The following is a 27,140-nucleotide window of genomic DNA, read 5'->3' as shown; positions in this document are numbered from 1 at the left end:
GTTTTAAAGTCTATTTTGTCTGATATAAGAATTGCTACCCTAGATTTCTTTTCACTTCTATTGGCATGATAAATGTTTTTTCTATCCCTTAACTTTCAGTCTGCATGTGTCTATAGGTCTGAAATGAGTCTCTTGTATGCAACATATAGATGGTCTTTTTTCTGTATAAATTTTTAAGTTTATTTGAGAGAGAGCATGAGTGTGGTAGGGGCAGAGAGAGAGGGGAGAGAAAGAATCCCAAGAAGGCTCTGCACTGTCAGCACAGAGCTTAATGCGGGATTCAAACTCATGAACCATGAGATCTTGACCTGAACCAAAAGCAGTAGTCGGATGCTTAACCAACTGAGCTACCCAGGCACCCCAGTGTATAGATGGGTGTTACTTTTTTAGCCATTATATCACCCTATGACTTTTGAGTCCATTTGCATTCAAAGTAATTATTGAAAAGTATGTACATATTACCATTTTGTTACTTGTTTCATGATTGTTTTTATAGTTCTTCTGTGTTCCTTACTTCTCTTGCTCTCTTCTCTCATGGCTTGCTGGCTTTCTTTAGTGACATACTTGAATTCCTTTTTCTTTATTTTTTTGGATATCCACTACTAGTTTTATTTGTGGTTACCATTAGGTTTGGATATAACATCTTCTGCATATAGCAGTCTATATTAAGTTGATGGCCATTTAAGTTTGAACCCATTCTAAAAGCAGTAAATTTTTACCTCTCTCCAACTCCACGTTTTAGGTATATGGTGTCATTGTTTTATTTTGTGACTCCCTTAACTGATTTTATAGATATACTTAATTTTACAGCTTTTGTGCTTCCTACTTGTCTTACTTCTGCCTATGGTTTTTCTTTCCACTCAAAGAATCTCCTTTAACATTTATTGTAAGGTTGGTTTAGTAGTGATGAATTCCTTTAACTTTTGTTTGGGAAGCGATCTTTCCTACTATTCTGAACTATAGCTTTGCTGGATCGAGTATTCTTGGCTACAAGTTTTTTTCTTTCAGCACTTTGAATATATTATGCCACCCCTTCTGGCATGCAAAGTTTCTGCTGAAAAATCAGCTGATAGCCTTTTGTGGTTTTTCTTGTAAGTAGCTATCTCTTTTTCTCCTGCTGCTTTTAAAAATTCTCTCTTTATCACTATTTTTTGCCATTTTAATTACCATGTGTCTTGGTATGGACCTCCTTGGGTTGATTTTGTCAGGGAATCTCTGTGCTTCCTCGATCTGGAAATTTTTTTTCCTTAGATTAGGGAATATTTTCAGCTATTATTTCTTCAAATAAATATTCTGCAATCTTTTCTCTCTCTTCTCCCTCTAGGATCCCCACAATGTGGATGGTGTTATGCTCGATGGTGTCACTGAGCTCCCTTAATCTATTCTCATTTTTTATTATTCGGTTTTCTTTCTCTTGTTCACCCTGCTTGATTTTCATTACTCTGTCCTGCAGGTCATTCATCTGTTCTTCGGCTTCTGTATATTTAATTTCAATTTTTGAATTTTTCATCTCTGATTGATTCTTTTTTATGTGTTCTGTTTCTTTGTTGAGGGTCTCACTAAGGTCCTCCACTCTTTTCTCAAATTCAGTGACTATATTTATGGCCATTACTTTAAATTCTCTATCAAGCATATTAGTTATATCCATTTTGTTTAGCTCTCCTGCTGTGATTTTGCCCTGTTCTTTAATTTGGGACACATTCCTCTGTGTCATTTTTTTATAACTCTTTATACTTGTTTCTATGTGTTAGAAAAGTCAGCTATGCCTCCTGTTCTTGAAAGTAGTAGCTTTATTAAAAAAAAAAAAAGAGGCCCTGCAGTGCAGTGTCCTCTGCTTACCAGAACCTGGCACTTCAAGGGTGTCTCCTGTGTGTTGTGTGTACCCTGGTCTTGTGGCTGAGCTGTTTTTGTCTTTAGTCGAGTCATCTGAAATGGTTCTCTTTGCCTGTTGCGGGTAGTGTTTCATCCTTGTGTGGTTAATGGGCCAGTTTGGAGCCACATTAGGCTTGAGGTGGGTCAGACCAGGCATTTGTCAGATCTGCCGAGACCAAACTGCAGGATGCTCTCCCTGTGTTGCCCCCTGAGAGGCTTTTGTTGGTAGGCAGGGCACTCTCCCTGTGTTGTACCCTGAGAAACTTTCATTGGTGGTTGAGGCCTGCAGTCAGACGATATGTCTGCCCCCAGCCCACTGCTTGAGCTGCAGTAGAACTGATGTGTGTGGTTATCTTCCCCTCTGCCCAGAGCAGGAGTCACTTTGGAGTGGTGCTGGCCCCTGTCCTGGCTGCTTGCACAATGCCATGCTTGTGTCCTCACTTTGGATGGACTCCTGCCAAGGGCATGTTTGATGGGGTGGGTCCACGGAATTCAGGGAGTGGGGTGCCCAATATTAGCAAGGTGTGTGCCGGTCTCTGTGGGAGGGGACATGTAGCTCCTTTGGAGAACTGCTGAGGATGGGTTGAAGGGGGCAGGTCCACAGAAGTGCACAGGGGTGGGGTGTGCTGTTAGCAAGCTGGGTAGAAAGTGTTCCTCTTGGTTCCCACAGGTGTCTGTGTTTCTAGGCTGGGAGCGGGGGAAGGAAATGGCACCTGCCAGCTCTTTTATTCTTGGAGAAGTCTCCTAAGGATCCCTGTCCTTCCAGCACACGTTCTGAGATTAGTAAATAAATCTCCTTCCCATATGCCTCCAAGTGTTTATCAAACTGCTGCTTCTATGCTGTATCTCAGTGGGGTTGTTTTGTTGTGTCTTTAAGAGTAGAAACTCAGTTTCCTCTCACCTTCCAGCTCTCCCATAACTGAGCCCACTGATTTTTAAAGTTCCTGGTGTTGAGCCCCACTGATTATAGGAACTCACAAAGCCCCTCTGGTTTCCAAAGCCAAATGTTATGGGGGTTTGTCTTCTCAGTGTGTGTCCCCTGTACCTGGGGTGCCTTGTGTGGTGTCTTCTCTCCCTTCTCTGTACCTTTGGTGTCCTTCCACCCTGCGTACAGTCTCACAGTTCATTTTGGTTCCCAACCATGTCTCTGCCCTTCCTCCAACTGTCAATGTGGCCTCTTCTCTGTGATTAGCTGTGGATAATCTGTTCTGCTGGTCTTTGGGTCATCTTCTGCATTATTTACACTGATGTGGCTGTTATGTAGTGTATCCATGGGATGAGGTGATCTTAGGATCCTCCTACTCTGCCATCTCCCTGGAAGTCCCAAGGCCCCCTTTTTGATTAAAAGCAAATGTGAAGGCGCCTGAGTGGCTCAGTCAATTAAGTGTCCAACTCGAGATTTCAGCTCAAGTCATGAGCTCACAGGTTTGTGAGTTCAAGCCCCGTATGGTGCTCTGAGTGTGGAGTCTGCTTGGGATCCTCTCCCTCTCTCTCACCTCTCCCTTGTGCTCTCTCTCTCTCAAAATAAATAAATAAACTTAAGAAAAGGAAATGTGCCTTTCACTGGGTATTGTAAAAGAAAGGGAACGAGAAGAGCCTGGTATGCCTCCATTATGGGAGAAGTCTGACCTCATCAAACTTCCATCTCACCAAATGAAGAGTGGCATTATGCATGCTAATACATGTACCATGTACCTAAGCATATGCCAAGCATCTGCTTACACATAGACACAAGTGTACACCAAGCATGTATGCACATGGTTGTATACTAGAACATACATGAAAATATGTACAAATACATGCTAGAAATGCACCCACATTAACCTCTATAATAACCTCTAAATAATAACCTCTGTATAACAGCCTCTCTATAATAACAACAGCACCAATAGTTAACTTATATAACACTTACACTATGCCAGGAAATGTTTAAGGATTTTTAATGCATTAATTTATTTAATCTTCACAACTGCCCTAGAATATAAAAGCACATAGAGGTTAAGTAACTTGCCTCAGGTCACAAACTATTAAGTGATGGAGCTGGAAACCAAGCCATAATCATTGAATGCAGTCCCCAAACATATGCATATACCAAGGCAGACACTAGGCACCCATGCAGAGGTACACCCACATCCATAGGAGCATGCCCATAGAAACGCCAATCCAGTAATTTTTCTCTTTCCTCAAGTTTGCCACATTACATATCATTTTACAGGCCAGTCTGACATGAGAAAAACTTGGCAATATACATTGATGCCTATAGCTTCTCAAAAGCAAACGATATCTGTTTGATACCCTAGCACCCTTTGGCTATCTCATCACATCTACCAAGTACTTCTTTCCTCAAACTTTTATCTCCTCACATTCAACTTTCTATGCTCAGGGTTCCTGGCCAACTACTACCTCTCCCCATCTCTCACATACCACCCAGTTCCTTATTCTGTCCTTTCAAGCACTAACCTCTCATAACAATGCCCTGTCCCCTTCATCGTTACACAGAGCGACATAATGTATGACAAGCTCAGTGCCCTGATTGATATCCTGGCTGAGGAGGCAGCAGTTGAGAAAAGTGCTACAGTATGTGCAGACAGTGGAAAGGCAGATGGAAAGCCCTTCATCCCTCAAATAGACCACATAGCCAAGTGCAAGTTGGAGCTGGCCACAAAGGCCCAGAATCTCCAGAAATCCTTGAAGCTCATCATATTCCAAGTTGAACAAGGTAAGGGTCCCAGAGTTGTGGCAATTGAGGTAAAGGAAAGAGAAGGCTCCAGTGGATGGTTTACTGGTCTCCCTCACTCTGGGCACTCCGGGTCTGCTATTTGACTCCACTGCCAAAACTTGACTAGATTCTCTATTCATATAGTATTCAAAGTCAGTCTTCAGACTGATAATTTGAAAAACCTCAGTCCTAATAAGCTGTCTCTTTGGCTCCTCCTACCTCCCAGACACTCAATCCTTGCAACTCATTTATTTTTGGAACTAACACTCATCCTAAACAATTACAGCTCCCAAGAGGTCTGGCTCAAAGCTCTGTCAGCTTCCACCACCAGCCATGGAATTTTTTTCCACCTATTCCTGTTTCCTTCCAACCCACAAGCCTGTGACTATTTTGAAAAGAAAATAGTGTTCATCTCTGCATGTCTTATATAGTATTAATCAGGCACAAGGGCCCTGAGAGTGGTCCTGGCATTGACTGCCATTTCCCACAACTCATGACATCTGTAAGCTTCCAACTCAGTATGAAAACTCTTTAAACTCCTCCAAATTCTTAATTTAACATTTTGGCTCCCACTTCTACCCACAATGTTTCCTTGAAAAACATATCAGAAAATGGTATAAGACCATGTGTTCTTGAACTGGTGGAGTTGAGAAGTCCACGTAGCAATGAAGTCCCTTGGATGGCCTCTGACTTTTAGCCATGGCACTTTCTCCTGCCTTGGTTCCTTTAGTTACAGCCTCAGCAAGTTTCCAAAAAAGAAGGAAAATCTCCATTATGCACTGGGAATGAAGTAAACAGCTTGTTTGCCTCTATTTCTGTAGTTAAGTTTCCAAGTGGGGATGTACCCATAATCTTATCACAACTAACTCTCAGTCTCCTCCATGAACATATAAGTCAGATTTAGAGGTGCAGCTTGTGGCCATGGGACAGAGAAAGGCACATCTAGTAGAATAGGGATTGAACCTATGAGGTTTGGCACAGGCTGAGCATCTGAGCCATACAACATATACGCTGGTGAAAGGAAGGAGGCTTCTCAAATATTCTTGGAATGGGTGAAACATTTGGATGAAAGAATGGCATGGTCCTAGAGGCTCAAGTCTGGAAAACAGTCCTGTGAGTAAATGTATTAACAAAGATGATAATGGAGGTAGAAGAGCAGAGGGTTTTCCACCTTTCTCCCTCTGCCCCTGGCTCTGAGCTTCTACTCACACCACATTTACTGAGTGAAAGAAAAAGAGTAACCAGTAAAATAGAGAAAGCTCAAGTATGGATATGAAGAGACATGGGGGCAACACTGTAAGAAAGCTAAGACTACAAACAGCATTATGGAGGAGAGGAGATGGTCAGATGGGGGTCTCTACTGGCATTAACTAAACGAAAGAGATGCTTAAGAAAAGTTCAACAAATGTGACCAATCCTCCTTCCTTTATTTCTTCCTCCTTCCTTCCCTCCTTCTCTCCCTCCCTCGTTCTCTCCTTTTCTCTCTCCCTCCTTTCCTACCTTGCTCTCTCCCTCCCTTCCTACCTTGCTCTCTCCCTCCCTCCCTCTCATCTTTCCTTCCTACCTTGCTTCCTCCCTCTCTCCTTCCTTCCTTTTTTCCTTCCACTTTTTCTCTGTAGTTCTTGATGAGCAAAGCCGTCAGACAATATCGGTTAAGAACTTTACTTCAACTTTCTTCCTGGAAGATGACTTAAAAGACATTAGCCAGATGAGCCCAAGACACCGTAAGGATCTTTCTCTCCTTCTCTTATTCTATCCTTTATCACTGTTTTCTAGTTCCCATGGAATTAAGATGTGTTTTCATGCATCTTTCTTTAGCCATAATCCTACTCTGTGGTAGATATCTCTCCCTATGTCCTAGAAACTTCACAGTATAAGATCCCATGCCAATGTCCAGAAGTAATGACCTCATTAAGTACTTTGAAAAGGCTGGCCTGATGAAACCCAAGATTTGAAGCAAGCAACCCAACCTTACTGTTCTCTCAGAGGAAGTCCCTGTTCATCTAAGATGATCCCTCTTTGGAATGAGAACCTTGATTATAATCTAAGAGAAAGTCATTGAGTTTGACCATGGTTCCACAGAGAAAATAGGGTGAAATGCAAGTGGGGGGAAGGGCTTTCTTGTTTGTATCTGACACCAAGGTGACATCTTTTGTGTCTAGGTTCCCATCGTGGCACTTTGTCTTCTATATCTTCTCTCAAAAGTGAAGACCTAGACAACCTCAATTTGGAGCACTTATATTTCACACCTGAAACTATGTAAGTATTTAGCCCTACCACCATTTTATGACTTTTCCTTTCTCTGGTTAAGAGTAGCCTAAGGATATTGAGTCAAATCCTGACTCTACTTACTAGTTGTGTGACCTTACACAAGTAATTCAACCAATCTGAACCTCAATTTTCTCATGTATAAGATGAAGATAATTGTAGAACTAGCCACATAGGCTTCTTGTGTTTATTCAGTTTATATACACACAGTACTTGCATTGAACAGTGCTTAGCATCCACAGTTAAGTACTATATGTGTTAACATAATTATTGTTATTCTTATTGTAAATACTTGATAAATATTAGCTGTTGTTATTGCAAAGGACCTGTTTTTCCATTGTTGCCTTTAACAATAAATAATTGGAGACACTAAAAAATAAGTGATCATTTAGGGGGCTAGATAGGAAATCTAAAAACATCTGTATCACTAGCCCTACCTCTTTAAAATATTCCCAGGAGCCAAGTTCCACCACATTTACTCATTTTGAGTTTCACTAAGAACAGTTTGGACATCACTTGGAGAAACCCCAATCTCTGGACTGCAGCTGAGGGAGGCAAATCTCATGTGAGAGATGTGGGGTCAGTTTAGTATCAAATAAAAATATATCTATGAGTAAATAACTGTATTCATTTTCAGTTGCTCAAAAGAAGGACACAGTTGGCAGTTATTTAAGCTAACTGCAGCTTCTCATTTATTCCTATCTCCAACCCCCACTCCCCTCTATTTCATTATTGGCTTATACTCATGTCTGAGGTCTCATGGACCTACCTTATGAGCTTTGATCAGTGGTATGCTGCCAAATGTTTAACAACTAGCTCTCTGGGGGGAAAATCCTGATTTATTCCTGGTGCAAACCCTCCCACCATGGCCTATTTCAAGCTACTGATATAATTCCATTGAATGCAGAGTTGGGACATAATAGGCACAATCAGCTTATATGAGCTGGTACTAACTGGCTTTAGCACATTACTGGTTTTGATGTTGACACCCAAGGTGGTTGCAGAAGAATCAAGAAACTGGTTGGCTTTTCCCTCAAATGTGTGGTCACTTTGACCTTTGATGTGAAAGTGGTACAAAGGAGTTCAGACATCTCTGAAAACGGTAGTACAGACTTTACTTTCATCATACATTTTTATCTGAGATACTTATTCTTTATGGGAATAAGTCAATGACTATTTCCCTTTATTATATGTGAAGAAAATATTGGCCACTCATATCTAAGGGCCTCCAAGGATGATTTCTTTATTATGAGTTTCATGCCACTGAATCCTCCCAACTGCTGGGTTCCCTCTCTTAAAGCTAACAAGCTAATTGTTAACATAATAGGGTATTTGTATATGCCTGTCAAGAGCATAAAGTCTTGTGCCCAATGTAAGGGAGGCCTCCCTCAGTGGTTTTCAGTTATATAGATGAAGCCTCCAGCCTAATGATAATGGCACTTCTTTCCTGCACCAATGTCTGTCCTCTTCTTCCCGTTGGTGAATTTAAGACGCTTCAAAGAAAGGTGTGTCATGAACAACTATTTTGGAATTGGACTGGATGCTAAAATTTCTCTGGAATTCAACACCAGAAGAGATGAACACCCAGGACAATACAAGTAAGGAAAAGAAACTCCCCTCCCTATATCCAAACACACAATCATAATATACACATATCCTCCTACATCCCCTAACTTCCAGACAAGAAAGAGAAAGAAAGAGGTTCTTTGGAAGTAAAACACATTGGTCCCAATGTTGGCCTAGTGTGATGGCTTGCCCCAAATGTTGACCTGGTTTGTGATGACTCTGCACTGGTATCCTGAACTTGGAGCTGCCTACAGAGTTTAGACCTATAGATTGCTGTGTAATACAGCTCATGGTGTTACTATTATTGAAAACAGATTACATTGACTATTCAGCAAATTTCCTACCTTTGTTCTGTATGTGAGAGCTTCACCAGGTCCTAGGAGTGGCTTAAGTCTGTTTTTGCTTGGCAAGCCTGCAAATTATCAAAGATTTCCCTACTAGTTCTTGGTGTCCCTAATCTGGTCCCCCTGGACCCACTGATTTTACCTTATCTGGTGTTAGCTTACTTGGCACCTTTTGGTACTTTTGTACTACAGACATACCTAAATGCAGCCTCAGAGTTCTTGTAAATTGAAACCTCAAGTAAAAAAAAAAGCATGCCTCCTCCCACCACCCCTGCCATCTGCCACCAGAACCTCTTTCTCAGAGCAGACATGGGCTGAGGAACAAGTACTTTATCAGATACGTGCTTTGCAAATAGTATTTTCCAGTTGCTTGTCTTTTTTATGACTCATTTTATAGTAAACATTTTTAAATAGGTATGCATAGATGTATATAGGAAAAGATTTATAATTATAAGACAATGTTACCAGTGATTATTTCATAGAGATTCAGTTGCAGGGTAATTTTGCTTTCTACTTTATATATTTCCTTTTTAATTATTGAAATATAATTGACATGCAATGTTATATTAGTTTCAGGTGTACAACATATTGATTCGACAATTCTCTACATTTGCTCAATGCTCACCAGGATAAATGTAGTTACCATTTGTCACTACACAATGTTATTAAAATATTACTGACTCTATTCCCTATGTTGTACATTTCATCTCTGTGACTTATTTGTTTTATAATTAGAAGTTTGTACCTCTTAATCCCCTTTATCTGTTTTGCTCATCTTCCCACCCACATCTGCCTCTGTAAACCACCAGTTTATGTTCTGTATTTGTGAATCTTTTTTGGCTTTGTTTTGTTTTTATTTTTTAAATGTTTATTTATTTATTTTTGAGAGAGAGAGAGAGAGAAAGCAAAAGCCAGGAAGAGGCAGAGAGAGAAGGAGACACAGAATCTGAAGCAGACTCCAGGCTCTGAGCTGTCAGTGCAGAACCTGATGTGGGGCTTGAACCTACAAACCATGAGATCATTACCCAAGCTGAAGTCAGAAACTTAACCAATGAGCCACCCAAGCACCCCTATTTTGTTTTTATATTCCACATACAAGTGAAATTATACAGTATTTGTCCTTCTCCGTCTGACTTATTTCACTTAGCATAATACCCTCTGAGTCCATCCATGTGGTTGCAAATGGCAAGATTTAACTCTGTTGCTTGTCTTTTTTTGTTGTTTATCTTTTAATTTTCTCAGTAGTATCATTTGAAATACAAAAGTTTAAAATTTGATGAGTTCCAACTGATCAAGTTTTTTCTTTTATGGACCATGCTTTTGATGCCACATCTAAAAAAGTTTCGTCTAACCTAAAGTATCAAAAATTTGCTCCTAAGTTTTTCCCAAAATTTTTGTTGTTTTTGCTCTTACATTTAAGTCTATGATCTGCTTTCAGGTAGTTATTGTGTATGGTGTGAGGTAAGGGTCTAGGTTCATCTTTTTGCACATGAATATCCAATTACCATATCACCAGTTTTGAAGCTATCCTTTCCCCCAAGGAATTGCATTAGCACATTTGTCAAAAATAAATTGATCATAAATGTAAAGTTTTTTTCCCCTAAACTCTCACTTCTGTTCCAGTATTCTATATGTCTAGCTTCACGCTATCTTTATAACTGTAGCTTTATAATAAGTTTTGGAATTGGGAGATGAAAGTCCTCCAACTTTGTTCTTCTTCAGAATTGTTTTGGTCGTTCTAGGTATTTTGAATTTCCATATGACTGAACTCCTATTTTTATAGATGAGAAAACTAGATTGCCCAGAGAACTTATGGTTTCAAAGAGAGCCCAAGTAATTTTGTGCTAGCTTTCTTGCATTTCAAGACTCATGCTTTGTAGTGACTCATCGTGGCTCTACTTTAAAAGCTCATAGTAGGGCACCTGAGTGGCTCAGTCAATTGAGTTTCCAACTCTTGATTTCAGCTCAGGTCATGATCCCAGGGTCATGGGCTCAAGCCCCATGTCAGGCTCTGCACTGAGCATGGAACCTGTTTAAGATTCTCTCTCTCTCTCTCTCTCTCTCTCTCTCTCTCTCTCTGTGTGTGTGTGTGTGTGTGTCTCCTCTGCCCCTCTCCCTCACTCATGCTCTCTTTCTCTCTCTAAAATTAAAAAAAAATAAAAATAAGTTTATAGTAAACTCTATCCAACCTTTAGAGTGATTGTAAGTCCCCTGCCTGTTTTTATCAGATATCCTATAGTCAGTAGAACCCTGTCTTTCCCACCTCCTCCCCAAGTCTCCCGATATCCTTTGGCTGTCCCACATTCTCTCCACTGGCTCCTCCTTTATAATCTGCCTAGTAAGCTTAGCCCTATTCTATAGCACTGAATTAAGGGCTTGATATACAGGTCTTGGAAATCCCTCCATTTTCCCAGAAAGGTTACGCTTCAAATATATGGCAGTATAAAAGTCACATGTTTCTAATGAAATTGATCCCAAGCAGCTGAAATTTTATGCTCCTGGAATGGCACTTTCCAGGCTAGCTGGTGTGTATAAACCAGTTACGCTCATAGCTTTTTATGAGTATTGCTTTCTGAATATAGCCTATCTCTTCCAAGTCTGAGCTAATATCAACATCAAGGAAAATCAGCAAATTGGGGGGATGCTGGGGCTTCCAGGGTGCCCAGGAACCCATTTCAGCAGGTGTTTGCATAGGGATACCCTTTATATTATCCTAGCATCCCCTCTTGTGTTCAGTTACCATTTGACATGACTCCTCTCTATAAGAAGGCACTTGAAGATGGTTCTGGCACAAATATAGACACATAGATCAATGGAACAGAATAGAGAGCCCAGAAATAAACCCACAATTATATGGTCAATTAATCTACAACCAAGGAGGTGTGAACATGCAATAGGAAAAATTCTCTTCAACAAATTATGCTGGGAAAACTGTACAACTACATGCAAATGAATGAAACTGGACCGTTTTCTTACAGCATACAAAACAATAAACTAATAATGGATTAAAGACCTAAATGTGAGACCTGAAACCATAAAAATCCTAAAAGAGAGCACAGGCCAATAATTTCTCTGGCATAGTCTATAGCAACATCTTTATAGATATGTCTCCTCTGGCAAGGGAAACAAAAGGAAAAATAAACTATTGGGACTACATCAAAATAAAAGCTTTTGCACAGCAAGGGAAAAAATCAACAAAACAAAAAAGACAACCTACTCAATGGGAGAAGATATTTGCCAATGATATACCCAATAAGGGGTCAGTATCCAAAATATATAAAGAATTTATGCAGCTCAACACAAGAAAAACAAAAAATCCAGTTAAAATGGGCAGAAGATGTGAATAGACATTTCTGCAAAGAATACATCCAGATGTCCAACAGACACATGAAAAGACGTTCAATATTATTAATCATCAGGGAAATGCAAATCAAAACATCATCACCACCTCATACCTATCAGAATGGCTAAAATGAACTACACAAGAAACAGGTGTTGGCAAGGAAGTGGAAAGAAAGGAACGCTCTTTCACTTTTGGTGGAATGCAAACTGGTTCAACCACTTGGAAAACAGTTTGGAGGTACCTCAAAAAATTAAATAGAATTACCATATGATCCATTAAGTCCACTACTGTATATTTACCCAAAGAAAATGAAAACACTAATCCAAAAAGATATATGCACCCCTATGTTTATTACAGCATTATTTACAATAGCCAAAATATGGAAGCAACCCAAGTGTCCATCCATAGATGAATGGATAGAGAAGATGTGTGGTGTGTGTGTGTGTGTGTGTGTGTGTGTGTAATGGAATATTAGCTATAAAAAAGAATGAAACCTTGACATTTGCAATAACATGGATGGATCTAGAGAGTATAATACGAAGTGAAATAAGTCAGAGAAAGACAAATACCATATTATTTCACTCATACGTGGAATTTAAGAAATTTAAGAAAACAAATGAACAAAGAAAAAAGAGACAAACCAAAAAACAGATTCTTAGGTATAGAGAACATACTGATGGCTACCAAAGGGGAGGTTGGGGGGTGGGGATGGGTGTAATAGGTGATGGGGATTGAAGATGAGCCCTGAGTAATGTATAGAATTGTTGAATCACTATATTGTACACCTGAAACTAATATAACACTGTATGTTAATTATACTTCAATTTTTAAAAACTTTTTTAAAAAGGAAGGCACTTGAAGAATAAGATGGTGTCTCCTCTTGCTTTTGTTCATTCATTTATCTTTATATTATTCAACCTCTGACTATCTTTCTCTACCTTTATCTCCCCATAGTAGCCGCCTAAAGAACAAGATGTGGTATGGCCTTCTGGGAAGCAAGGAACTTTTGCAGCGCTCTTATAGGAAACTAGAAGAACGAATACACCTGGAGGTGAGTGCAAAAAGAGGGCAATACTTCCTGGACATGGAGAAAGGAAATCTCATTACTTTGGGAACCAACCTTCCCCTATATCTTTTGTTCTTCCCAAGCTTTAACTCTGATCCTCCCTCGCAGCTCAAGGGAGGAAGGCATGAGGATAGATTTCCATTTTATGGATTAGAAAATGATAGCATGAAGAGAAAACAGAGCCCTCCCCCCATATCTGTAAATGTCCCTTCATACTGGTATCTGAAGGGCCAACCAATGAGAACTACTCTTTTCTTTCAGTGTGATGGAGAAGCCATCTCCTTGCCAAACCTGCAAGGCATCGTAGTGCTCAACATTACCAGCTATGCTGGGGGTGTCAACTTTTGGGGCAGCAGCACAGCAACCACAGTGAGTATGGAACAAGGATCAGGGAAGGAAAAGGCTTAACCTCTCTAAGGTCTCTCATAAAGGGTAGCTGCACTGACTGGTGTAGGAAGTAGATACTGGGGAAATAGGAGGTAGACTGGGAACATTTATTAGCCCAGATATATGATCAGGGCCTTTGTAAAAGGCAATTACCATTCCAGAATCAACCAAAGACCTCAGGATCAAACCAATTCTTAATTTTGCCCAGACTTCAAATTTTCTACTCCTAGGCCTGCCTGAAAGATCTTTGAAAGATTTCTCTCTTTTCCAAGGAGTTCTGTCAATAAAACCTCCTGGGAAATTTGCCATGGCCCCTTTTCTCTGAGCTCACCCAAGGTTATCAGGACAGTGGGACTGGCCTTGGGGATTTATGATGCTAGATTGGACAGCGAGGAACCAGCTAAGAGTTGTAATCTCAAAAGGGGCTAAAAATTATGATCTCAGTGCCCTTTTCCCAGATTGGCTTCCTGACCTCGTCTCTCCCCTTTTAATATGTAGTTTTTCTACTCTTCATGAGCTAGAAAAATTCTCACCAGGATCCTTAAAAGCATATGTACTTGTGATAGATAAGGGGTCTCTCAAGAGTGGAATGACACAGTTTTTCCTCCTCAGGAATATGAGGCTCCTGCAATAGATGATGGGAAGCTGGAGGTAGTGGCTATCTTTGGCTCCGTACAAATGGCAATGTCCCGTATCATTAACCTGCATCATCATCGTATCGCCCAGGTAGGCAGGGGCTGGGTAGGTATCAGAAAAAGGCTGGGCTTTGTGGCTACAACTTAGAATGTGGAGTACTCCCACGAATTAACTAGGTGTAAGAGTGCCAGGGTAGAGGGAAATTATTTGGTGGGTGGGAAGGTGCTGGCTAAGGTTGGAAACAGAGTTTGTGAGGAGCAAAAAGCCCATAGGAAACAGATGTTTTTCCCTGAGATAATCTGATTCACATCCTTGCCAGTCCTGCTTCAGATACACATTAAGGCCATTACTGTGGGATTATCAGATTGGTCTGTAGCGGTTACCTCATTTTTCTCCCCCATTCTCCCTCGTCTTCTGTGACAGTGCCGTGAGGTGATGATAACTATTGATGGTGAAGAAGGTATCCCAGTTCAGGTGGATGGGGAGGCCTGGGTTCAGAGGCCAGGACTTATCAAGATCAGATACAAGAATGCTGCCCAAATGTTGACAAGAGATCGGGTAAGAAAGAAAGTCTCATCTTTCTCCTACATTGTCTCATCTACAGCTATCAGTTGAGTATTGAATACTTCCATCAAGCAGAATTCCTCAAAGGGAGGTCTGCATGCCAATTATATCAGAGTCACCTTGGGTGCTTATTAGAAATGCACATTCCTGGGTCCCACACCAGACCCACTGAATCAGAATGGGGGTGGGTAGTTCCTGGGAATTGCATTTGTAAACAAGCTCTCTGAGACATTCTGATATATACTGACATTTGCAAACCACTGTCCAAAAGAAGAGAGTGAGACAAGGAGCTCCCTCCTTTGGTTTTGGACAGTTATTCTGCTCCCTCTACTGCACAGAGTGCTAAAGTTAAAGTGCTAAAGAAATCTTCAACAAGAGATTCTTCATTGAATATGGTCTTTAGGTTCCTCTAAGTTTCAAAATGCTGCATTCACAAATGTCACCCATTTAAGTCAAAGCATCTAAAGCTAGAAAGAAGACATTAATGATCAGATATTCAGTACTTAGAGGCTTTCTTCCACTCTAACCTGTGAACAGTCCATAGAAACAGTAATAGAGAGGGGAGGGGATGTCTAGTTTACAAACTGCCTATTTTGTGCTAGTCACATGTAGTCTCTCAGGTACTCCCAACAATCCTATGAGGTAGATACTCTTATTTCCATTTTACAGGTGATGAAAATGAAAACCAGAAATGTTAAATAATATGTGCTGAAGGTCACACAACCAGTAAATGATGAAGCATAATTCAAAATTAAACTAGATATGTCTGGCTCTAAAATCCGTCACAACATGTGGCCTAGATTTGGCAAAGAAGGGAGCATGAAAGGTGTTCCACTGTCTTATGATTGTGATGCCCTCATATAAGAGCTTCTGGAAGGTTAACATCTATCTGACTGAAGCATGTTGTCTCAAGATGCAGCACGGTAACAACAACAACAACAACAACAAAATTTAATAGTGCCTAGTAGGAAAGAGTAAGTAAAATGAAGAAAAATGAAGGATAGATGTGGATGTGTGTAGATGAGTGTATAGCAGAATGGATGGGGTCCTCTTTCTCCTTTACCCACCATACCCACAAATATAAGACTCACAAACAGATCTGCCATGTACCCTCTTAGCTATAGCAATCACCAGGATATGCCACCATCTTCATTTCCAGGACTTTGAGAACTCAATTAAAATGTGGGAGTACAAACATAGTGAAATTCAAGCTGCCTCTCAACCCCAACTGGACTCCCAGGAATCTCAGGATAGCCTCTCTGATGAAGAGTATGCCCAGATGCAGCACTTAGTTCAGCTTGCAGAAAACCTCATCAGCAAGTAAGTAGACTGACCCAAATACAGGGCTGGGAATCCCGAGAACAGAGAGGGACACTTGTCTGTGTTGGCTACTAGAGAGCCTGGCCTAAGAAAGGAGTCTTTTCCAGAGCCCTGAAGATTGACAGGGACCCTGATAATCTAGGCAGAAAATACTCTTTGGCTTAGCAATAAGCCAGCTTGAACCTCTCCCTTTAGCCCCAGAGATGAGCTTTCATCTCCTGCTACCTCAGGCCCAATAAGACTATTTATCCTTGCCCTTAAATATCAGGAGGGCCCCAGAGTTCTTGGAGTCAGCTACCCTTCTCTAACCTGGTCTCCCACTCGCCCAAAGCATCCAGCATCTAATTCAGGTGAGACAAGGATCAAAAAAGACAAATACCTAGAGAAGAACAGAAATATTTTCTGGCATAGTTGCCTACCCAACTTGAATACCCAGAGCTCTCATTTCTATCCTCAGCTCACCTCTCACCAGCACCCCACGTCAGAAGTTTGTTTTTAGAATTTCCAGACCCATTTATCTGTTCTTGCTTTATTACAGACTTACTGACCTGAGCAAGGTCCACCAGCATGTGTCTGTCCTCATGGATTCTGTGAATGCCAGTACTAACATCCTGAATGACATATTTTACAGCCAAAACAGTGGCAATGAGGCAGGTGCAGCTTCCTGCATTCCCAATGAGGTAAGAAAGGAAGGGGCAGATGAAGAAAAGGAGTCAAACCAAATAGGTAAGAAGGTGAAAGTGAAGGAAAGTGAGCCAGAGGCTGGGTGGAGAAACTGGGCAAATGATATGGCAGGAAACTGGTCTATAGAGTGGAAGGGAGGGCAGGTATTCCTTGGCTTGTTACAGGTCCAGAATGGCTGGGCGGGGAGGGACAGGAATCCCTTAGCAGATTTCATCAGCCTGAGAACTAGCCCTCTTCCTGATAGCTATCAACCACACTGGCTTCAGGGAAGAAATAGCCAATAGATAGAGAGAAACTTGGCATTGGCACTTCCTCATCTCTGGTGGATCCCTGTATAACCTGTTAAGGCAATGCCTGTCGTTGAAACCTGAGCTCCAGGCTGCCTTGGTTTCCCTCTTGAGGGTAAGGTCCAGATTAGGATACTTGGTGTTAAATGTACCATCCCATGACTTTACCCATTGCTGGGAGATTTAAGTGATTCTTTTAAAAAGTAACTTTAATGCTAGACAAATAATACAAAAGGGCCATATATAGGATCAGGGCCTCTTGAAATGTGGATTACCTATTTATTTTAGGCCATATCTTAGTTGGTGGAGGCCTGGAACTCAAAGCCTGGAGTTTCTTTTATTTATTTTTTCCTAATGAGCAAGTGATTTGTTTGAAAAGTTTATTTGATTTAAGCTACTAGAGAATTCTCCAATTATTCTGATTTTTACTTTATACTACATCTTTCATTTTAAAAAGACATGATCAGTAAATTTAGGGTTTTTGTTTTGTTTTGGTTTTACATTTCAGTAATTTGGCCACATTACAATTTAAAGTAGGTTTTATAATTTGTTTTTGAGTGTATCTGTTTTCTTAGACATAATGTAAATTCTTGGTAGAGATTTTTCTTATGCTTATTTTAATTTACCACCACTTATTTACACTCAAGAAGTCAAAGAATCACTTGTATACAATAAATTTGGACCCTTAAGTGATGCTACTATTAAGCTGAATATTTTTCACACTCATGAAGCTATAATGAATGAATTGGGAAATCTACCACCCTTCTCTTCTGATTTAAAGAATGCTATAAATTATCATTAGTTGATAGAATTTCAAGTGAATCTTCAGGTGCCTATATATTTGAAAAATTAAAACAATTGATGGAAAACATTAATTAACAAAAATTTAATTGTCAAAAGTAATACGGATTATGTAATATTTCATTACATGTTTATATCAGAAGTAAATTTATATTCAGGCAGCTTAATTTAAAATTTTAAAATAATTATGTTATTTTGCATTTTTATAATCTACAGGAAGTGATGCATTTATTTTTCAATTCCAAAAGTAAAATAAACCTGAACTTGAAATATTCTAAGTTAATCTCCTTTTGATAGGCTTCTGTATTTTTTTGTAGAAACACAAAAGTGGACTTTTCAGACAGCAGAATGTTTTAGTACCACATTTTATACTATGTGTATAAAGTAATAAATAGCTAGCTTTTGCATATCCTGTGAAGAGAATAAGCCTGGAGTTTCAAAAGAGATGGTTGGACTCAACCGCACCTACCATGGGGAAGGTGATTGTAGTATATCAGCAACAAGTAGCATCAGATTTACTCTCTGGTTTACATACTTCCTATTTCACTATATCCACAGCACTTGATCAATGGTGCCAAATGCCAAGGTGTGCTGCACCACTTCGTAGGACACACCAATAAAGCTGTACCAGTAGTTGACACCTCTGGTTCTGTCAGTTCTGATTGGTTGATGCCCATGCTATACTAGTTGTACTATATTTTGAAAATTACTTTTTCACCTACAGCCACATCCTACTAGCCTTCTCCTACTTTCCTACAGAGAAGCCAGCTGCATGCTTACTAACCAACTCCCCTGTCTTTGTCCTTTCCCTTCCGTTCTTTTCCTTTCTCTTCCTCTCAGACTCTAAGCAGAAACGATGCAGTAGATGTTACATTTAGTCTTAAAGGGCTCTACGATGACACCAAAGCTTTCCTGGATGAAAACTTGGTGAGTGGAGGGGGTTGGAATAAGGGAGGGCAAAGTATCCCATCTGAAGATGGTCATGTTCTATGCTTGGTTCCAGAGTATTGGAAGACATGTAGGAACATTTTGGCCAGATGCTTACCCTGGAAGTCCCTGATGTGTCATCCTCACCCAGGATTGTCATTGATTGTATCAGTTCACAGGTTATGCTAAACCATAGGGACTACCATATCCTTGAAAAAAAAGTCTCTCCTTCTCTGACACATGTCTCCTGGGTCCAGACCAAGCCAATCAAAAGTAGGGTGTTCTCATCATACATAACACAGCTTCAGTAGAAAAGGGTGAGCTCTTTTGAGTTGCTTTAAATCTTCCAAGTTTCCAAATACATTTGTCACCATGTGGGAAATTCAAGGTTCAAATCCAAAATCTGCCACTTACTAACTGTATTAGTTTCCTAAGGCTGATGTACCAAAGTACTGAAACCTGGGTAACTTAAAACAACAGAAATTTATTGTCTAATAGTTTTGGAGACAATCAAGGTGTCAGCAGGGCCATATTCCCTCTGAAAACTGTAGGCAAATCCTTCCTTGCCATTTCCTAGCTTCTGGTGACTGGCTGGCAATCTTTGATGTTCCTTGGCTTGTAGATGCATTACAATCCTTCATCTTTATATGGTATTCTCCCTGTGTCTCTGTCTTCACATGACCATCTTCGTATAAGGACACCAGTCACACTGGATCAGGGCCTACCCCACTCCAGTATGACCTCACTGCAATGACCCTATTTCCAAATAAGGTCATATTCTGAGGTACTGGGGGCTAGGATTTCAACACATCTTTCTTGCGAGGAGGGAGACACAGTTGAATACATAACACTAGCTGTGTGAAGTAACATCACATCTCTGGGTCTCAGTTTCCCTATCTATAAAATAGTAATTGTAATCTCTACCTCTCCAGGTTGTGAAAATTAAATTAACTGTCGTATATTAAGTACATAGCTAGCCTGGAACCTAGTACCAGCCTGATAGATGGTACATTTTTATTAGTGTTAGGAAAAATGGACTGACACTCAGTTTTTGAGCTATAAGAATAGTTGAATGTTTCTTATAATGCAAAGCCCATAGGCACACTTCACGAGTGTGCTCTGATGAGTCAACTGATCGTGACCACCCCATTTTTGGGTTGGCTGCTAAAGCCCTGAGGCAGGTGCTGTTCTTGCCTCTTATCTAATTACGGTTTATTTGAAGAGGGGCTTCTGAGTTGATATTGAAAGAAGTGCATCCACTTCCCCTTTTCCATTTGCACATCTAATTGGCACACTGCACAGGTGGCAGAGTGGCTAAGGCAATCAGGCCAGGCTGTCCTAGCATCTGAGCCCAAGCTAGAATCTTTCAGCCTTAAACAACAGCAACAGAAGTACGTTCTATACATAGGCAGAGCTCAATGGCCTTTCCAGTCTGAGCAGCAGGAAATATGAGAGCTTGGCCTCTCATTGCCACTCAGGCTTTCTTGAAGCTCATGGCATGAAAATTGGTTTGTGCCAGCCAATAACCCAAATTGAGAATATACCACACTTAACACAGGTTAAAGGCCTGATAATGACCACACACACATTACACACATCTACGTGAAACCAGGGGACAGGCAGCAGCTAAGAATGTCCACATATCTCCAGAAAGACTATGTCAGAGGTGGCATGGAAATAAAGCTTATTTCATTTTGGTGTTGTCATTCTTCCCCTTGAAGAAAGAGGGCAGTAAGGAGCTCAGTGTTGGCAGAGTGATGTAGACTTATGATTAAGTAAATCCCACCCAGTAACTCCCACTTTCTTTATTTGGCATCCTCACTTATGCTATGTATGGCCAGTGATGTGTTAGAATAGGAACTAAGAAATAAGCAACAAAGTCCTCTGAGTCACTTTGCACATTTACCTCAGAGAAAATTCCTGGACAATGTCTCCAATACAGCCAGAAGGATAGGAGAATAGAGCATGAGATTCAGTCCCACCAACCTACAATATTTTGAGCCTGAGTCTCTGGATGCTAAATAGGAAGTCATTAGGAAGCCATTTTATTATTCTCCTGTTAAGATTAGAAATCATTTTCCAAGGTCCCAAATCCCTATTTCTTCTCTGTGGCTTTGGGTTGACCACCAAACCCCTTTTGAGCATTGCTGGTAAGTATGCCCCTATGGACTCCCTGCCCCTTCTCCCTTACCTTGAAGTGATAGCCATTTCTACCTGACACCTATCCCCCATCCCACTGCCATCTGCATACACATGTCCCATGCATCTGGGCTACTCTGTACTGTCCTAAATCATTACTTGTAAAGCAAACACAAAAGATTGTCATCACTGACTTGTTTCTCTCTCATATCCCATCCTGATGGACCATAATCTCCAACCCCATCCCCCACCTATTCACCTGCCCCTCATTTGTGACAGTGGGCAAGGCTCTGTTTGTGGCTGGAGGATCAAGTGGCCCATGCACAGCTAGAAGCCACATAAATGCCAGATTGAAAGTAAAGTATATGACAGGGAGGAGAGGTGAGGCCAAGTTAGGTGGGCTGGAAAACATGTCCGGGCTGATGATAGCAACATGCATCTATTCTCCTAGCTCACTAAGGGAAATTATTTCAACTATGTTGCTAGTCTATGACTTGGTTCTTCTAAATTGGAGATGGTCCCAGAAGAATTCGTTTTAACTCTCCATAGACTCTAAAGTGTTCATCCAGTGGGTTCTGTGGGTTGTTAGGGAATGCTTAAGCTTTGTTTGCTGAACCTATGGGAAAAGCCATCTGGATCTCATTTCTTAATTACAAACAGTGACTAGCTGGGGGCTAAAGCACAGCTTGGGGAGGCAGACCTTCTCCGCCAGAAAGGGAAAATTTGAGCCAGTCTCTCTCTAGCCTTCTCCTTGCTTCACAAAGTAGCCTTTAATTTGTGGTGACTGTGTAATAAAGATTCCCCTCAGCATCTGACCACCCCACATATCCTTTCTGGGAAGTGTGGTGTATAGGGTGGGCTACAGAGTTAAACATATCTGAGTTTCTGTCTAGCTATGTGATCTTGATCACCAAACTTCTTTGAGTCTGTTTTCTTGCCTATAAAATAAGAATAGTACCTTGTAAGGTATTATAAAGTTATTGGAAAGATAGAATATCATGTAGGCATAATGTCTGACATACAGCATGTGTTAGAAATTGGTAGCTGTTATTTAGGGGGACACTTTGATGTCTCCAGGGATTTGAGGGTCAGGGATAAGACCTTTGTTCTGGATCCTAAGCTGTAGGAGTATAACTCAAGTGTTCACTGGTACTGATCAAAGGACCTCTCTGCTTGCCAGACTGTGAGCAAGACCAGACCCAAGGAAATCACCACAATATGGTTGTTTCCTGGATCTCCCCATTGAGAAAGTAAAGAGCTAGCTACACTTTCTATTGACCCCATGACCAAAGGATATACAAGTGCTACCCAAAGAAATACCGTGTGGTCTCATGGCCACTAGCAGGGAATGGGAGTGTGGGAGACAGCCAGAGTTTATGAAGACAGGGTGTTAAGAGTTGGACACCCACTCATTTTCCTGTCTTTGCCAGCTGAGAAGTGCTGAGGATGAAACCACACTGCAAACTACCCTGGATACCATGAATAAGGAGTTTCAAAAGCTATCTGAGATCAACTGGATGAATTCAATCCTTGTTTCAGAGGTGTGTTAACTGGGGATTAGGAAATAATGAGGAAGAGGGATTCTTCCTTGGTTCCCTCCTTTCCAGTGTGGACCAGGAGGGCACAGTGACTGATGTAGCAAAAGGCGTCCAAGTAGTGGCTTTCAGCTTGAGCTTAAAGGAGCCTCCTCCACCCATCTCCTCATCATAAGCATACAGGACATGGTGGAAAGCACACTGAAAACTAGATGACCTTGTGTAAATAACCAAAAAGAAGAACTATTCTGTGGCAGGGGGTTATTGGGAAAGAATAAGCAAGATTGTTTTTTTCTGTGCTGTTCTCTGGTCATAATTCCCCTTCCCTGCCCAATACCTGCTACTAGGAATTAGATTTCATCTGGCACATACAATTATGGCCAATACCAGTTGTGTGCATCCAACATTTGTTCTAAGTGGTTGGTGCCCAGGCTATATGGTGGTTAAAACACCTCTCTCTGCTACTTCCTGTCCCTCCCACTCAGGGAGCATAGCAGGCTCTCTCAGTGCCTTCCCTTAGCAGGTGTATGGCTTGAAAGAAAATCAAGCATGGCAGCAGTGGCTACAATATAGCTGTGAGGATGCTGTCATTTTTAGAGAGATCAGGAAAAAGAGGAAGACAGGTTTATACTCTTCTTCTAATGGAGAGGATTGGAGGTATAAATATCTTGAGAAGAAAATCCCAAAGTTTCTTGGAATGTGTTTGGCTGAACTTTCTGGCAACAAAGTTAACCTGGGAATTATGCTTTATTACAACTAGTAGTAAAATAAGTACACTTTAGCAGGAGTGAGAGGACTAGGAGGCTAGGCTGGAATTAAAGATGATCTGTACAGCAGAGAATCCACATTCATAATTAAGAGCTACGTGTGGAGAACACTCTTTGCATTCCAGACAAGGAAGCAGGTGGCCTGTGAGGCAGGTTCTTCCATATATGAAGTTATTTGGCCAAGAAGTATGTTGCAGCTCACCAAACCATATGTATGGAAGAAGGGGTGCCTTTTTCTAATTCATGCAGAGGTGCCATATGAGCTAGCAGTTCTCCTAGCAAGCTCACCCTTCCAATCCCTATCCAAATGACCTCAGGCAAAATATTTTACCTCTCTGAGCCATTGCTTCCTCATTTCTAAAATAGTGATGAAAATATCCACCTTGAAGGTTGTTTGGGGACTTAGAGTATTTATTAAAGCACTTAGCAAGGCACCTGGCATGGAGTAGGATCTTGGTAAAGATCATTTGCCTTCTTAGGGGATGGGACTAGTTTCCAATGCCTGGATAGATAGCAAATCCGTCTGCTTTCTGCAGTCATCCTTGTTCAGCAACTTGCCAGGTCTCTAGGAATTGTTTCTGAATGTTAGGCAACTAATGTTGACCTTCCTCTTGCTGTGGTTTCCCAGGAAAAATCTTCAGACACTGATAGCAGAAGCATCAAGTTGAAAGTTAAGTTCCTCAAATTGGGGAAGAAGAAGGTAGAAGAGGGAGACAAGCCTAAATCAGGCCAAGGAGTCCAGGGTTTTATTGGTAAGTGCCCCCCACAGGCATAGGGGTCATGAAGACTTTCCCAGAAGCTTGGGAACCTCCCAGGGACCTAAATCTCCCATTAGAAATATTCATGGGTATGGTGGTAATGGAGGAGGAGACGGACTGGGAGCCAACCTTAGGCAATGCCAAGCAGCCTCTTAGACAAAGTGTGAGTTAAAAAGTGATATTGACACTGGCAGTGGGACAACCTGAGAAGTAACCATGCTGTGTGGTCTCTGTGATACAGACAGCTGAAGAGAAAGATGGGAACAGGCAGTTACTTTTCTCCTTGACCCATTCCTGTGCTTGGTCAATAAAGTATGGCAAAATAGTCATACTTAGATCACTCTCACAGTCAAATACAGCTACAAGCTTTTGGTTGTGCTCCAGAAAGCAGTATTGTTTGATATGGTTTGGGGGTGTCAGTGCTGGGCACCTACAAGGTGAAGAGTAGTTTCTGTGACCAATCTAAACCTATTCATCTGTAAATCCCTGGAAATGCAAGTTTACTATATTTTATCATTTGAATTTTGGTTTCACCCCTTCTTCAGAGTTGGACTTAAGTGTTATTGATATGTCAGTGGGGCTCAAAAGAAGGTTCTAGAGTTGTCAGTTATGCCAATTCTGATGTCAGTGGTATTTCCTAAATTTGGAGCCTAGACAACCTGAAAGCTTGAAAGATATACCAATAATGGACATGAAAGGGTGGCTGTTTGTTTTTGAGGAAATGAGAGTCTGCACAGATGCCAAGAGAGAATTTCTTGGATCAAGCTATGTTTTCTCAGGTTTGGTCTAACTGGGTTGATTTCCTAAGAATCTGCCAGTTGGAGACCATGGTGTTTGAGAGTCTTTCTGAAAACTCTGAAGGGGTCAATAGCAGTTCCATGGATTATCAGGTTCTGAGAATGCATCCCATTTGTGTTTGCCACACATGGTTTCGGCTAGTATTTTTAGATGGTTCAGAGCCAGTTGGTACAATAGGAACAAACCAGTCTGTCTCCTAACAGACTCTTGTTGGGCCTCTTTAGGGTCCACACATTTGGGTATCTGGCAATGTGCTAACCTCATTATTTGTATACTTGTATTTTCTCTAAAGGAAGTTTGTGGCATCGCAGAAATCATGAAGATGAAGCAAAAGATGATGATCCTCCAACATCAAGATTTCAACTGTAGTCCTTAAAATCTGGAAGGAGAACTCACAATGTTTAGAATTCTACTACAAAACTCTCAAAACCTCAATACAGGCTAGACTAAATTATTTCAGAACAAACATGAGCACCACCAAGAAAGAGTCTCCAATTCTTTACACTAATATGCTTTTCCTGGACTCAATCAGGTCTCCTTAGAGGTTTACATTTTCTCATTGGCCAAAGATTCTTGTTCCGAGTTGTCTTGTTCAGTTCTCCTCTGTGCATCTTGAGCAACTACAGTATTTAATTAGGATAAGCTCATTATGAATGCCCTGGGATCTACAAAGGATTCAAGAAAGTTCACTTGTTCAGGGAATTTGGGAATGTTCTTCTCTGATGAGCAGAGAAACTGTTGATACCAGGGAATGAGTGAAAGAAAGAAATACTCTCAGGGAGATAAGGAGAGGGGTGAGGCCAGCCAGGCTTGGTTGTTTCTCCCCCAGTTCCTGCCAGTTGCAATTTGTAACTTTAGGAGGCATCTTCTAGTTGGCTTATTAAGATGAGAACTAGGTCCTGGGGGCTTGTCCACTTGCCTGTTAAAATTACCATGTGAAATCTTTTCTTGTAGACATGGTGACTGCATTCTCTGAAAACTCTTTGTGTTTTTCCATGTGTGCATGTACGTCTTTGCACATGTCCAGGTGGTGCTCTGGTGGCTGGGTGGGCCCACTGGTTGGAACTCACCTCAATGGCAACCATACAGGATCCCCTGCTACTGCCTTGATCCTAGCCTGCATGCCTCCATGGAGTGTTTGCCTGCATTCTTGCTGGGTTTTTTAACTAAATGTTTTGCCGCTGTGCTGCAGTATAGATTATGTACAGAGACATAAAGATGTGTATATATATATGTAATATATATAATATATATATAATATATATAGTATATATATATTTTAAAGAACTGAAAGTACAACTCGACCTCTAAGTGACCCTATACTTTACTGTGCTAACCCAGGAATCCTTCCCCACCTTGATCCCACCCGAATTCCCATAACCATACACCCATATACACGCCTCTACCAACTGCCCTAGTTCTTGGTGGAGTTTCTAATATTTTGGTGCATTTTCAGCGTCTTAGAAGTGGCTGGGATCTATAGTCCAGCTGATTCTGACGACCCCCTTCCATAAAATTCTGAGCCAGGCCACGGAAGGGGGAACAAAAACATCAATGCCCTAGAGAAGGGGCTAAGCTGGCATGCTGCCTTGTTTGCTCTATTTGTCCTGGACTCTACATCAGCAACTGCCCCAAACTGTACTGTCCCCTTCCCCAGTAAAGACTATATGGAGCAACCAGGCCTTGAGCTCTGTGACTTAGATGCCTAAGCTAGGGACTGCCTGACAAGTCACAGCCTAGGCCTTCCCCACAAACTCCATCTTGGCCTGAGTCTTCTGGACAGGCTGTTGGGTCAGTCCCCAAATCACCTTCAAATCTCCCATCTTGCTCCTTTCCCTTGAGTACAAAGGGACATTCAGAGTGATCAGAAACAACACGGGCCTGGGAAAATGGAGGCTAAAAGCCTCTGCTTCTCCCATGGTTCCTCCAAATTTCTCATGGGAACAAACTAGGCAAAAGTTGCTCCAAATCCCAATTAGCATTTTTTGAATGCCTGCACCCGGTCAGGCAAATCTAATCAAACTCATTGTCCAGAGAGGTTCTCTCTGGTCTCCCTTGTATTCCCATCCCCATCCCCTTCAACTCATACTTTTGGTAAGTGTCCCTTCCCACTTATAAAGAGAAAGCCAGAAAACTGGCCTTTCCCCACGTCTCAAACAGCGTGCTCAATTACCTGACTCAGTCCATTGGCTGGTTCATCGAGGTGCACAATCCAGACTCCAAGCACTGGTTCTCAACTCTGGAACTCCACCAGCCTAGCCCACTTAAACCAGCCACCTGTGTTCCACCTCTACAGGGGTGAGGAGAAAAATACTAACAAGGGGATAGTCCCCAGACGTCTGATTGCTGTGCCAAACAA

General features: G+C 41.2%; 1 protein-coding gene across 1 annotated transcript in view; it reads left to right on the top strand.

Annotated features, from left to right (window-relative positions):
* Window positions 1-25,150, top strand: part of DGKK (diacylglycerol kinase kappa) — a 177,177-nt gene extending 152,027 nt beyond the window's left edge. Inside the window, exons 15-28 of the mRNA XM_047075727.1 lie at window positions 4,372-4,591; window positions 6,211-6,315; window positions 6,754-6,850; window positions 8,350-8,457; window positions 13,067-13,163; window positions 13,440-13,547; window positions 14,178-14,291; window positions 14,625-14,759; window positions 15,925-16,085; window positions 16,624-16,765; window positions 18,698-18,784; window positions 22,354-22,464; window positions 23,854-23,981; window positions 25,078-25,150. Coding sequence (XP_046931683.1) covers window positions 4,372-4,591; window positions 6,211-6,315; window positions 6,754-6,850; window positions 8,350-8,457; window positions 13,067-13,163; window positions 13,440-13,547; window positions 14,178-14,291; window positions 14,625-14,759; window positions 15,925-16,085; window positions 16,624-16,765; window positions 18,698-18,784; window positions 22,354-22,464; window positions 23,854-23,981; window positions 25,078-25,150 — 1,686 coding nt within the window. The remainder of the gene's footprint in view (window positions 1-4,371; window positions 4,592-6,210; window positions 6,316-6,753; window positions 6,851-8,349; window positions 8,458-13,066; window positions 13,164-13,439; window positions 13,548-14,177; window positions 14,292-14,624; window positions 14,760-15,924; window positions 16,086-16,623; window positions 16,766-18,697; window positions 18,785-22,353; window positions 22,465-23,853; window positions 23,982-25,077) is intronic.
* Window positions 25,151-27,140: the final 1,990 nt, after the last annotated feature.

This window comes from Lynx rufus, unplaced genomic scaffold, assembly GCF_022079265.1.
Source record: "Lynx rufus isolate CCGP_SWC_20201006 ecotype Redwood Valley unplaced genomic scaffold, mLynRuf1.p SCAF_14, whole genome shotgun sequence".
Lineage (NCBI taxonomy): Eukaryota > Metazoa > Chordata > Mammalia > Carnivora > Felidae > Lynx > Lynx rufus.
This window is presented reverse-complemented; position numbering and strand designations above follow the sequence as displayed.